The 13,744-nt window shown below is 43.9% G+C and overlaps 1 protein-coding gene across 7 annotated transcripts in view; it reads right to left on the bottom strand.

Annotated features, from left to right (window-relative positions):
• Positions 1-13,744, bottom strand: part of trim37 (tripartite motif containing 37) — a 113,309-nt gene that overhangs the window by 28,798 nt on the left and 70,767 nt on the right. For 6 of the 7 annotated variants that reach the window (XM_070856967.1, XM_070856964.1, XM_070856966.1 and 3 more), the window contains 3 exons: positions 13,206-13,271; positions 3,541-3,729; positions 2,027-2,317 (listed from right to left, as the gene is read on the bottom strand). In XM_070856967.1, coding sequence (XP_070713068.1) covers positions 2,027-2,317; positions 3,541-3,729; positions 13,206-13,271 — 546 coding nt within the window. The remainder of the gene's footprint in view (positions 1-2,026; positions 2,318-3,540; positions 3,730-13,205; positions 13,272-13,744) is intronic. The other variant, XM_070856968.1, reaches the window with a different exon arrangement.

Raw genomic sequence — 13,744 nt, forward strand, 5'->3', positions numbered from 1 at the left:
GTTAGATGGTCAATTGGAGTTCTCCAAGTAGGAAATTGCTACAATGGATTTCTACCAGCCAGGAGATCCAGCAAGGTTTTTGTGGCAGCATCATTATATTCTCAAACACAAACTGCATAGGTGAAAGAAAACATGGTTCATCGCTGAAAAACTGACTTGTAGAAAAAAGGCGAGCTTGTACTTTAGTACATGAAGAGCATTTGGACAAAAATTGTACTTAACCGAGACTCCAGTCTTTTGCTGTTTTAACAGCAGACTTAAATGTACGTTACTCCTGATGCTTCCACACAAATGATAATTTAAAAAAGATACTGTACAGGGTTGCAGAGATTATGCTGAACACGACAGCCTATAACTTTATATATTTCAGATTAAAGCTTCAAACCCTAGTTGCTCAAACAGGATAGCAGCATTGCACAAGGTGTAATCTCACACATGGTCAGCTCATATAGACACAGAAGAATCTCACTAAGTCAACCATCTGAGGGACTGTCAAAAGTGGTCAACTCAGCAAGGTGCTCGAGCTAGTGGATACAGACCGCTTATGTGGCAGGATCAGTCGCAGTGTGTCAAGGGAACCAACTGCACCACGGTTACATCCAATCTAAAGCTAATTCTAAAAAAGCAAAATGCTGCGGATGCTGGAATCTGAAATAAAAACAGAAAATGCTGGAAATCTCCGCGGGCCAGGCAGCATCTGTGGAGAGAGAAACAGAGTTAACGTTTCAGGTCGATGACCCTCGTCAGAACTGGCAGATGTTCCAACTGAACAGATTCTTGAGCACTGAAAGGGGAGGGGAAGAAAGAACAAAAGGGAAGGTCTGTGATAGGGTGGAAGACGGGAGAGAGATTTCAGACATGAAAGGGAGGATGGGCCGACTTGAGATGGTAATGGCAGATGTTAGAAAAAGATTAGTCTAGATAGGATGTGAATGGCAGAATAATGACCAGCTGCCATGGGAAACAGAGAACAAATACATAATATCGGGGGGATGTTTTTTTTTTAAAATAAGAGGAAAGAGAGCAAAATATGGACAGAGATTATGGTCTGAAATTGTTGAGTCCAGAAGGCTGTAAAGTGCCAAAATGAAAGATGAGGTGCTGTTCCTCGAGCTTGTGTTTTGCTTCATTGGAACAGTGTAGGAGGCCGAGGACAGAGTGGGAGTGGAGTGGGAAATTAATGTGACAGGCAAGCGGAAGCTCAGTATCCCGCTTACGGACTGAACGGAGGTGTTCCGCAAAGCAGTCACCCAATCTGCGTTTGGTCTCCCCAATGTAGAGGAGACCATTTCTGAATCTGGCAATATCTGGAGAGTTCTTTTTAAAACGTGCAATTATTCTCAACTTTAATTGGCTAAATTGGACCTTCTGGCCACACCACGGCTGATCCCAGGGGACAAGAAATGGGCTTTTCAGAAACTAACGGTTTCTACAAATATTCAATTTTAAACCTCAGTTCTGAACTTGCGTAAAACCGTTTCCCATTTCGGAGGACGATATTTTTCATCCTCCCCTTGCATGCCATTGTCGGCTGCTGCGTTGTGATTGTACAATGGCTGTTCCTACATTTCGACCAAGGTTTCTTTACTTGCAGATGGTTAGTAGTGTTGGTTGGGACCCAAAATAAGCGGCCAACTTCCTGAGCAAGGGAGGGGAGATGGTGGTTAGGTCAGTGAGGCAAAATTAATATAAATAATACACTTTAAATTAGGACTTAGCGAGGCTATACTGTACATATTGTCTGAATATGAATATTAAAGTGGCATCAACACATTGGCGAGGGACCATGAAACAGGCTCTGAAAACTGCTGAGACAGTACCCCATCACCCATTGGAGATATCCATGCTGAGCATAATTTAGTGATGTGGTTTTCAAATTTGAACATTTTATCTTTGAATAAAGCTAAAACCAATTATACAACACCTGTAATAACACCAATAACTAGGTCATTTTACAATCTTCCGTTTGGTCACGTGGTAAGTATGTTGCAAGGCTGTGGGCTAGAGTAATCCTTTGCTCACTCACCAAATGTTATGTAATTTGATAGGAGGTCTAGTCCCGATTCATGTCTCCGGATGCTGTCAATTCCACAGCTCCCTGATGGTCCCTGCTCTCCTGCATGAGCGGTGCAATTCGATCCCAAATCAGCGCACGGTACAATGTTACCTCTCGCCTCAGACATTTGGCTTTTGACTTCAGACATTTTGCTCCTGACTTCAGCCATTTGAGCCTTCAACCTCTTCAGAACCCCGGAATCGGGAGGCGATCGGCGCACAGTCTGCTGTCTCCGCTGGTCACGATCTTTACGACATTGAGCTAATATATAAAAGGAGGGAAACTCTTTAGAAATAATGAACAAGTCCATTAAAACATACTACCGTACTTAAAAAAGCTTTCAGGTGTGAAACGACAAATCAGCAGTTGCCAATTTTTCCACACTCAACCTAGGGTGCCGAGACCAGTTGCAATGCTCCTACTGTCAGTGAATAAATTCAGCTCACTCAGCACAGATCAGAGATTTAACCTGGGACCTTACTGGTCAGTATGGCTCATCATCATAGTCAGTCCCTCGGGGATCGAGGATGACTTGCTTCCACACTAAAAATGAATACTCAGGTGACTGATGAACTCATTTTAAATGGTGGAAGATGCCTGTGCGTGAATTCTTTTAACATGGGGTGATGTTGCACACCAGCCAGGAACTCACTAGATAAACTCACTTCCATAAAAGAGGCTTGGAATGTGAAAGGAGATTAGATGTCAATTTGAATACTCGTGCTGATGACCCCCAGCTCACAGAGTCCCAGAATGCTGGTTCAGAGGTCAGGAATCCAGGTACTAGCAGAAGACTTTTCCTAGTGGTGAGTATACAATCTACACATACATATAACCATCAGGAAAGATTGAACAGACTGGAGTTCTTGTCTCTAGAAAAGAGAAGGCCGTCTTTAAAATCATGAAGGGGTTTGATAGGGTATACAGGGAAGATATTTTCACTTTAGTGATTAATGTTTTATTTTCCTGGGGGATTAAAGGAAGTTTGGAATACAAATTGTAGGAAGTCAAAATGGTCGTCTGGGTTCCAGGTGACACCAGAATTAACAGCGGGGGAAACAGGCCATTTGGCCCAACTGGTCCATGCTGGTGTTTATGCTCCACATAAGCATCCTCCCACCCTACATCATGTCGCCCTATCAGCACAATCTTCTATTCCTTTCTTCATGTATCTATCAATTATCTCATAATACTCTTGAAGAGCCTGGAGACGTTTCACTACGTTAAAGGCGCTATATAAATACAAGTTGTTGTTGTTGATTCCCTTAAATGCATGTGTGTTAGCTGCTTCAACTACTCCCTGTCGTAGTGAGTTCCACATCCTAACCACTCTGGGTAAAGTAGTTTCTCCTGAATTCCCAATTGGATTTATTGTTGACGATCTTGTATTTATGGCCTCCTAGTTTTGGAGTTCTAACCGGGATGCCTTTCAAGTGTTGCACACAGGACATGTTGCGTTACACATTATAGACCAAGTGCATTACCTGCGGAGTGCAGGAGGGAAGCTGGGGGGCGCGGCTGAAGGCCCCATAGGTTTTCCACGCTACTCCGGTCCTTCAGGTCCAGCAGCTGAATGAGAATGACGGGGTCAATGTCGAGGAGGCTGCTGCTGGCTGCGGATGTCAGACTTCCCATTCCCCGCCTCAACGATCGACTGCGGTTGCCCATCCCTCCTGCGGAGAATGGGAAACAACACAACTATAAACGTGACAAAAATACGCAAGAGGCAAAAAAAATGAAACTCTCCCAAGGGAAAAAAAATCTGGTCTGAAACAAAGACATGATTGTGTTCCTCAGTGCTTTTAACTTCCAACAAACAAGATAAACTCTAGTTGTCAAAAATGATTCCAAGAAACATGACAGCCTAACCACAACATTGTAAGAATTCTGGTTACATTCAAGATGTTTCATTACATCATAACTAACAACCAATTGCATGGATCAACTGATAATTGTAATGTATTTGCTTCATAGGTTCTTTGCTTAAGAATTCATAGCAACACATTGCTATTAAGAACTAGTTGGTTTATTAACAAAGGTTTAACAATCACACTACACATTACCAGTTCATCCACTAGGCTCACAACCGTATGCCTCATCGTGAATGACCTGGACCCAACTGGCTGGGGTTTTATTGAGTCTTGTGAACATCACGTGACTGGCTAAGCCACTCACAATACAACAGCTCTACAAACATGTGAACATACTCACAGGTGCATATATTACAATAAAGTAGCCCCCATTGACAGGTATAGCTACTGTCACGACAAAATTAAAATTGAAACCTGTTTGGGCATTCCAACAATGATTGTTCTTCCTCCCGGCACACACTTTCCCACCTCGGTTTAGTTTCATTAATAGGTTTGTTTATCTTCCAGTGCCCACTTCTTTGAAAGGGTCTACACCCAAAACCTTAACCAGCCTGTTCTGAACTTGCCTTGCATTTCGATCATTTTCTCCTTTTATTTCAGGATTTCCAACAACAGCACTTCCTTTCTTTATTTTATTGCAAGTTTAATAATGATGTACTTATGCCAATGGTGGGCAGCTGCAGTAACTGAACTCCACCAATGCAAATCAACAGCAGAGCAATCTCTTCCTCTGCCGCTGCTTTTTCCCTAGTGAGAAGCCTGGTTGTACACCATGTCATAGAAATGCTGCAAACCTATTCCTCCCTCTCCATACAAAACTAAGCTACATTCCTTAATTGCCAACAGGTCTCATCCAACCGGATTTTGTAACCAGCTGCCAAGTGGTGTATGAGAGTGGTCCGATTTCTGCACAGATTTTTATCCACCTCAGTGGAGGAAGTCTCAATGCTGCTTAATGCCTCGAATAGAGATCAGCAGGGGGGAAATTGCATAGTGCCCCGTTCGGGGACGGTAACAGCCGCGAGGTGGGATTTCTTGCGCCAGCTGCAGAAGTCTCACCCTGCGACCTAAATTCGGGTTACCGCCCCCGAGAGCAAGTGTTGTGCTCCACTTGCTCTGTGGGGTGGAAGGGATCAGTGAGGGGTGCAGCGCTACACGGTGGGACACGTAATTCTGCTGCGTAGACAGGGCCCTCCCCTTCATTAAAGGGGAGGACCAAGCTGCCAACTCTGCGGGGGAGAAACGGGTACTTACCTGAACCACCGGGGAGTGGGGTGCCGTGGCATTAGCCCAGCACACAAGCAGAGTGTGATCGAGACATTGGCCCCGCGATTCATACAGCAGTAAGTCCACCAATGTTTTAAAATCGGGAAATCGCCACCTCCCCTTTAAATTCTCCCCCTGCGAGCAGCCTCCAGCCCGATACGCACTCCCTGAAGCGGTCGCTGGCATTGCCCACCGCAGCTTCAGGGGGGCACAATCGATTTTTCACTCCAGGGTAAAAACAGGTCGCTGTGCATGGTGATGTTCTCATCGCCGGCACAGCGGAGCAGGTTACTACCGGTTACCGCCGCCGCCCGGAACTTTGTGTGAGTCATGCCCAGGCGAAGTCGTTTGCACAAACGCCCCGAATTTCTCCTCCAAGAGTCCACATCGGAGGATTATACACGCAAAGACAGAAAATGATGGCATAGAAAATTCATACATCAATCTGATGTGCTATTGCATTGCTTAATGTACAAACACAGGGCTCAACATTGCCCAAGCCGTTTTTTCGCCGTAATGACCTGAAGCACACTGGAAAGGGCGCCAGAAAAAAGGGGCCCCAACCTGGCTGCTCTTCGGAGTCCCCGGAGTCGTGACGTGGCGTGCAGACTGAAGGGGGCGGGGGGGGAAAAAGAGAGGCGGAGCAACAGGCCAGCGCAGAAAGCACTGCCGCCACCTGTGCGCATGTTCCTGCACTCCCAGCGCGTCCTGTGGGCTGTGAGCAGGACCCGATGCTTGCAGCCCCCATCCCAGGCTGAAGGGACGCCCAATCTCGCCGCATCCTATCCCCGGCCGAATGGCCTCCTGCACCAGCCGGCCCGCTGAATTCCCGGGCAAGTTCGGACTTCACTTTTTAAAAACAATTTAGTGGCTGTGCTTGAGACTTTTGATTTGGGGCAGGGGATGGGGGAAAGAGAGAGAGAGAGAGAGAGAGAGAGAGAGAGAGAGAGAGAGAGAGAGATAGTTAGTGTATTGGGGGTGGGGGGGGGGGGGGGGGAGGAGAGAGAGGAATGAGAAAGTGTATTTGGGGGGTTGGGGGGAGGAGAAGAGTTTTGGGGGGGGGGGGGAAAGAGAAAGTGTTTTGTTTTGCGGGGGGGGGGGGGGGGGGGCGGGTGTATTTTGTATACCAACATCTCTCTCTCTGGCTACCCTCGCCCACCTGCTCCTGTGACATCGCAGCCAGCAGCTCTCATTTCGCCGGTAGGATTTACTTCATTTTTATTAGTATTTTAATTGTTTGAGCTTTTACTTGCAATGTTTGGTGCTTGGTTGTTGAGGTCCTCTCTAGTTCCCTTCCCTGCCTCTGCCCTAATGTCTGCAGAGTGTGCGCTGCTTTTTCTTCACTGCCCATAAGGTTTTTCAGAGCTGGCTACATACGCTGACCTAAGTCGATCTGGAGTAAGTTTTTACTGGCCAAAGTGGCATAAATGGCCAAAACTGGCTTAAGTGTCTGGGAACGTCCCCTTTTGAAAAAAAAAAAACTTACCTAACTTACTTACTCTGGAGCAAATTTTGGGGGGAAAATGGCATTTTTAAAAAACTTACGCCAGAAAAAACTTACTCCAAAAAAATTGATGCAAGTCATGGCCAGAATTGGGCCCACAATAAGGACTGCAATACTATTTTTCCTTTTCTTTAAAAATCTTATTCAAACACATTTCTCCAATTCCATTTAATACTGAAAGATAATTTCCACTGGTCGGAGAATTGGTAACAAGGGGACAATAACTGGAAGTATGAAGGGAGAAAGTCAGAATATTTCCCCCCCCCCCCACAAAGTGTTATTACACCATGGAATGCATTACAAATTGCTAATGAAGCTAACTCAATACCATTTAAGAGGAAGTTAGGTAAACATTTGGAAAAAGCACGAGAGTAGATACATAGATAGAAACATAGGAAATAGGTGCAGGAGTAGGCCATTCGGCCCTTCGAGCCTGCACCGCCATTCAATGAGTTCATGGCTGAACATGCAACTTCAGTACCCCATTCCTGCTTTCTCGTCATACCCCTGATCCCCCTAGTAGTAAGGACTACATCTAACTCCTTTTTGAATATATTTAGTGAATTGGCCTCAACAACTTTCTGTGGTAGAGAATTCCACACATTCACCACTCTCTGGGTGAAGAAGTTTCTCCTCATCTCGGTCCTAAATGGCTTACCCCTTATCCTTAGACTATGACCCCTGGTTCTGGACTTCCCCAACATTGGGAACATTCTTCCTGCAGTTAACCTGTCCAAACCAATCAGAATTTTAAATGTTTCTATGAGATCCCCTCTCATTCTTCTGAACTCCAGTGAATTCAAGCCCAATTGATCCAATCTTTCTTGATATGTCAGTCCCGCCATCCCGGGAATCAGTCTGGTGAACCTTCGCTGCACTCCCTCAATAGCAAGAATGTCCTTCCTCAAGTTAGGAGACCAAAACTGCACATAATACTCCAGGTGTGGCCTCACCAAGGCCCTGTACAACTGTAGTAACACCTCCCCCTACCCCTGTACTCAAACCCCCTCGCTATGAAGGCCAACATGCCATTTGCTTTCTTAAACGCCTGCTGTACCTGCATGCCAACCTTCAATGACTGATGCACCATGACACCCAGGTCTCGTTGCACCTCCCCTTTTCCCAATCTGTCACCATTCAGATAATAGTCTGTGTCTCTGTTTTTACCACCAAAGTGGATAACCTCACATATATCCACATTATACTTCATCTGCCATGCATTTGCCCACTCGCCTAACCTATCCAAGTCACTCTACAGCCTCATAGCATCCTCCTCGCAGCTCACACTGCTACCCAACTTAGTGTCATCCGCAAATTTGGAGATACTACATTTAATCCCCTCGTCTAAATCATTAATGTACAATGTAAACAGCTGGGGCCCCAGCACAGAACCTTGCGGTACCCCATTAGTCACTGCCTGCCATTCTGAAAAGTACCCATTTACTCCTACTCTTTGCTTCCTGTCTGCCAACCAGTTCTCAATCCACGTCAACACATTACCCCCAATCCCATGTGCTTTAACTTTGCACATTAATCTCTTGTGTGGGACCTTGTTGAAAGCCTTCTGAAATACCAAATACACCACATCAACTGGTTCTCCCTTGAAGCTCTACTCATTTTTCAGGGACAGAGAACACTCAGCACTCAAAGGTTTAAACAAAGGCAATGACCACATCTAAAACAAGAACACACAGTGGATACAGGCAGAAGGAAATATTTCAAACTTAGATCCATCTCATCTGCTGTACTTTCCAAAGTCAAAGATTTATTTTTATGAAAACATCTCCCAACTTACTCCCATTCTAGGTCACTTGTCTTCGCGCAGTGTCTACCAGCCAGGGAGTCACAATCCTTTTACATCGGATATATGGCACAGAAACAGGCCATTCGGCCCAATCAGTCCATGCCGGCGTTTATGCTCCACTCGAGCCTCGTCCAGTCTTTCCTCATCTAAATCTATCAGCATATCCCTCTATTCTCTTCCCCCTCATATGCTTGTCCAGCCTCTTCAATGCATCGATGATACTACCTTCAACCACTCCATGGCAGCGAGTTCCATATTCTCACCACTCTTTGGGTAAAGAAGTTTCTTCTGAATTCCCTATTGAATTTCTTGGTGACTATCATATATTGATGGCCTCTAGTTATGCTCTTCCCCACAAGAGGAAACATTCTCTCTGTATCCACTCGATCAAAACCTTTCAGAATTTTAAAGACCTCTATTAGGTCACCCTTGAGCCTTCCCCCCCCCACCCCCAAGAGAAAAGAGACCCAGCCAGTTCATCATTTTCTGATATGTATACGCTCGCATTTCTGATATTATTCTTATAAATCTTCTCTGCACACTCACCAGTGCCTCTAGATCTTTTTTATAATATGGCGACCAGAATTGCACGCAGTGCTCCAAATGTGGTCTAACCAAGGTTCGATACAGGTTTAGCATAACTTCCCTACCTTTCAATGCCATCCCTCTAGAAATAAACCTTAGAGCTTGGTTTGCTTTTTTTATGGCCTTGCTAGCCTGTGGCACAACTTTTAGTGATTGGTGTATTTGTACTCCGAGATCCCTCTGTTCCTCTACCCCACCCAGACTCGCACCCTCCAAGGAATATATGGCCTCCCTATTCTTCCTACCAAAATGCACTACCTCACACTTATCTCTGTTGAACTTCATTTGCCGATTTTCCCTTTCTGAAAGTTTATCAATGTCCTCCTGTAATTTGTTGCAGTCCTCCTCAGTACTGACTACCCCCCTCTCCCCACAACTTGGTATCATCTGCAAATTCAGAAATTGTGTTGTTAATTCCAAAAACTAAATCATTAATGTAAATTGTGAACAGCAGTGGCCCCAGCACTGATCCGTGTGTTAAACCACTACCCACCTTCTGCCACTCTGAATAGCTACCCTTTACTCCCACTCTCTGCTTTTTGTCTTGAAGCCATCTTGCAATCCATTCTGTTACTTGTCCCACGACTCCGCATTCTCTGACCTTATTCATTAATCTATTATGGGGTATCTTAATGGACCATTTAAAAATGTAGATAAATTACATTTTTTTTTAATTAATTGCCTCTGCATGACCAGGAGCTCATACCAAGTCTCACATCATTAACTTTCTTCTCCTGTTTACTGCATTGCTACACTGCCACATGGTGACTCATCCAACATACTAGCTAAGAGAGAAGGAACAACATTCAGCTAAGACAAAATACAGTGCTAGTTCTGGTCCCTCAATGCACATTTCTGGTCTCCATATTACAAAAAGGATAGAGGCACTGGAGAAGCTGCAAAAAAGATTTACAAGGATGATACCAGAGCAGAGAGGTTATAATTATCAGAAAAGACCGAACAGGCCGGGGCTCTTTTCTCTAGAAACGAGAATGCTGAGGGGTCCTGATAGAGGTCTTCAAAATTATGAAGGGGTTTGATAGGTTAGAATGTATCCGCTTGTGGGGGGGGGTCCAAAACTAGAGGTCAGAAACTCAAGATTGTCACAAATAAATCCAGCAAGGAATTCTAGAGAAACCTCTTTATCCAGAGTGTGGAACTTGCTAGTTGAGGTGAATAGTACTGATGCATTTAAGGAGAAGCTCAATCAGTACAGGAGGGAGAAAGGAATAGAAGGATTCGCTGATAGGGCAAGATGAGGCATGGTGGCAGGATACTCATGTGGAGCGATATGGTCTGTTTCTATGCTGTAACTTCCATGTAATTTGATTTAACATCTTCGACTTTAAACAGCAACTTTCTTGATAGCCTATGCTCAACACATGGAGCTACTGAACTGCTAATAAAATAAAGCCTTTACTTGGTGGCACTGGTGCCTCAATTTAAAATCACTCTGGCAAGTCCTATTTACATGGTATGTCTAGAATTTTAAGAATATCAAAAAGGTCAAAATGATAAATATGGGCACAAAAAAAAAATATGGATTTTGATAGAAAGAACATTTCCTCCCTCATCATTAAATCCTGCCCCTTTTGACTCCCTCTTCCTCAAACTTTCAGCCATTGAATTGTGAAGGGCTGAGGCCCAACAAATGGAATCCCCCACAAAGAGTTAATTTAAAAACAAATTGGAGGAGGCGCCTGTCCTCTACTTGACACCTCACCCGAGCATAGCTGATCATGAATCAGTCATGCAGAGATTCAGAAGTGGGGACCTGTAGCTCCATCAGTAAACTAAGGAAATGGCAGACTGGTTAAATGAGTACTTTATATCCATCTTCACAATAGAGGAAGAGAATAAAATACTAGCAGTACAAGGGAAACTAAAAATAATCAAGGTGAAGAACTTATTGGATTTAATACAAGTTTAAAAAATGGTGATGGAGAAAATAATGGGACTTAAGACAAACAAACCTACAAGACCAGATGGTTTCCATCCCCAGGTATTAAAATAAATAGGTGAGGAAATTGCAGATCATTTAGTCATAATTTTCCAACGCTCTAGATTTGTGAATTGTGCCATTAGTTTGAAAAATCACAAATGTCACTCCATTATTTAAGAAGGAAAGGAGTGAAACCAGGTAACTACAGACATCTGTTGTGGGGAAGTTACTGGCATCTGTCATCAGGGCCAGAGTGATTGAGCACTTGGACAAGTATCAGTTGATCAGAAAAAGTCAGCATGGATTTGTAAAGGGCAGGTCATAGACTAATCTAGTTCAATTTTCTTTGAGTTATCTATATGGACTTCTATAAGGCACTTGACAAGAGATTAGCAAAAATAAAAGCGCACAAAATCAGAGAAAACCTTGCAACATGGGTTGGGAGTTAGGAGACAGAGAGTAGGGATAAAGAGAATGTACTCTGTTTGGCAGGATGTGCCAAGCGTTGTTCCCTGGGGTTATCTCTTCTGGGGCCTCAGCTTTTTGCCATATACACCAATGACTTGGATAAAGGAAAAGAGAGTTGTGTATCCAAGTTTGCAGATGGGACTAATTAGCAGACACAGTAAGTTGCACAACTGGGTGCAAGAAGTTACAAAGGAACACTGACAGATTAAGTGAGTGGGCTAAACGGAGGCAAATGGAGTTCAATGTGAAGTGTGAGGTCATCCACTTTGGATCTAGACAAGAGAAATCAGATTATTTTATTCATGGTGAGAAACTAGGAACTGTGCAGGGGCAAAAAGAATTGGGTGGCTCTGTACACAAATTACTAAAAGCTAGTGCACAGGTACAAAAAGTAATCAAAAAGGCTAATGAACTGTTGGTCTTTATTTCAAGGGTGCTAGAATACAAGGGGGAGGTGGTTATGTATCAGTTATACAAAATCTTGGTCAGACCTCATCTGGAGAACTGCGTTCAGTTCTGGGCACCCTGCACCTCAGCAAGGATAGATCTGCCTGGGAGCGCAGATTCACCAGAATGATACAGGGGCTCAAAGGGTTAAATTTGGAGGGCAGGTTGCATAAACTTAGCTTGCATTGCCATGACTTTACAAGGTTGAAGGGTGATCTAAATCAAAGGTGTTTAAAATGCCAAAATGACTTGATAGAGGAGAGAGAGAAACTATTTCCTTTGGTGGGGGAAATCCAGAATGAGGGGGCACAAAATTAGAGCTAGGCCATTCAGGGGTGAAGGAAGCACTTTTTCCACACTATGAGTAATCAACAGAAATGTAAAAGTGAAATTGATAAGATTTTGTTTTAAAGGTAAGGGTATCAAAGGATACGGATCAAAGTCAGAAACTGATTTGAGGTATAGATCAGCCATGATTGAATTGAATGGTGGAACAGGTCGAGGGGCTGAACGCCCTATTCTGTTCCTAGGAAATCCTTGCTGTAATTGTATACCCTTGAATAGACAGCTAATATTTGTCCAAGATTAAACAAATGTATCACTGGCATATATATATTTTTTTTTAAAAGTACACAACACATTGATATCAATAGCAAACCTACGTGAACACAATTTGTTGCAGGATTTTGACTTTGGCATTGGGTTTGCACACTGGAAAGAGGACAGTGGTCCAATCCACTGCACCAAGAAAATGGGGGCAAGGCATATCCTCAAGGACAAGGGAAAAACTGGAAGCTGCATCATCCCAGGCAACACTACAGCACCCAGGGAGAAATCACGAAGCAGGCCATTTGCCTGACCGCTACACACAAAGTTAGATGGAGTTGGGGAGAGAAAGCGAGGGAATTTCACATTAAAATTAGAATCACTCATTCAAATGCACCTTACTGTACAGATAAAATGCTGGAAATCTAAAACAGAAAATGCTGGCAATGCACAGCAAGGTCAGTCAGTATCCACGAGAAGGATCTCACTCAAAACCTATCTTCCACTTTCAGATGCTGATAGACCTGCTATATATTTGCAGCACCATGTTTTAACATTTTACAGCAGATGGATAAGCACTTTAAGAAAATTAAACAATTCTCTCTCTCCGATTTAGGCTTCGGTCTCAGTGATTAGAAGTATCATAAAAAGGTGTGCTATTTTTGGTAACAGGTTACCCACGGTTAATGGGAGACAGCTGAAGATGCAATCCCTACCTGATTTTTGGAAACCAGACACACCGATAGTTCCCAGCTTTCCCATTTTCAAAAGGAACCCAGTGTCTGATGAGAGGAAGTCACTTAAGGATCAATGAGGCATTGTTATTGGTGAGAAATTACTATTCACAGATGGATGGAAAGCACCACAATGTAAATCTCTCTTCTCTCGTTGTTCCTGCCTCCAATATCTAATTGCAGGCGTGTGAATAAATTAAAAATGCAAGGAACAATACCAGGGCTAAAAGGGTTAAATTATGAGGACAGGTTGCACAGACTAGGCTTGTATTCCCTTGTGCATAGAAGATTGAGGGGTGATCTAACAGCGGTATTTAAGAGGATTAAAGGATTTGATAGGGCAGATAGAGAAACTATTTCCTCTGCTGGGAGAGTCCAGAACAAGGGGGCATCACTTTAAAATTAGAGCTAGGCCATTCAAGGGTGATGTCAGGAAACACTTCTTCACACAAAGGGTAGTGGGAATCTGGAACTCTTTCTCCCTCTACCTGCCCCCCCCCCAAAAAAAAACAGTTGGGGCT

The sequence above is a fragment of the Pristiophorus japonicus genome, chromosome 16 (assembly GCF_044704955.1).
Source record: "Pristiophorus japonicus isolate sPriJap1 chromosome 16, sPriJap1.hap1, whole genome shotgun sequence".
NCBI classification, from domain to species: Eukaryota; Metazoa; Chordata; class Chondrichthyes; family Pristiophoridae; genus Pristiophorus; species Pristiophorus japonicus.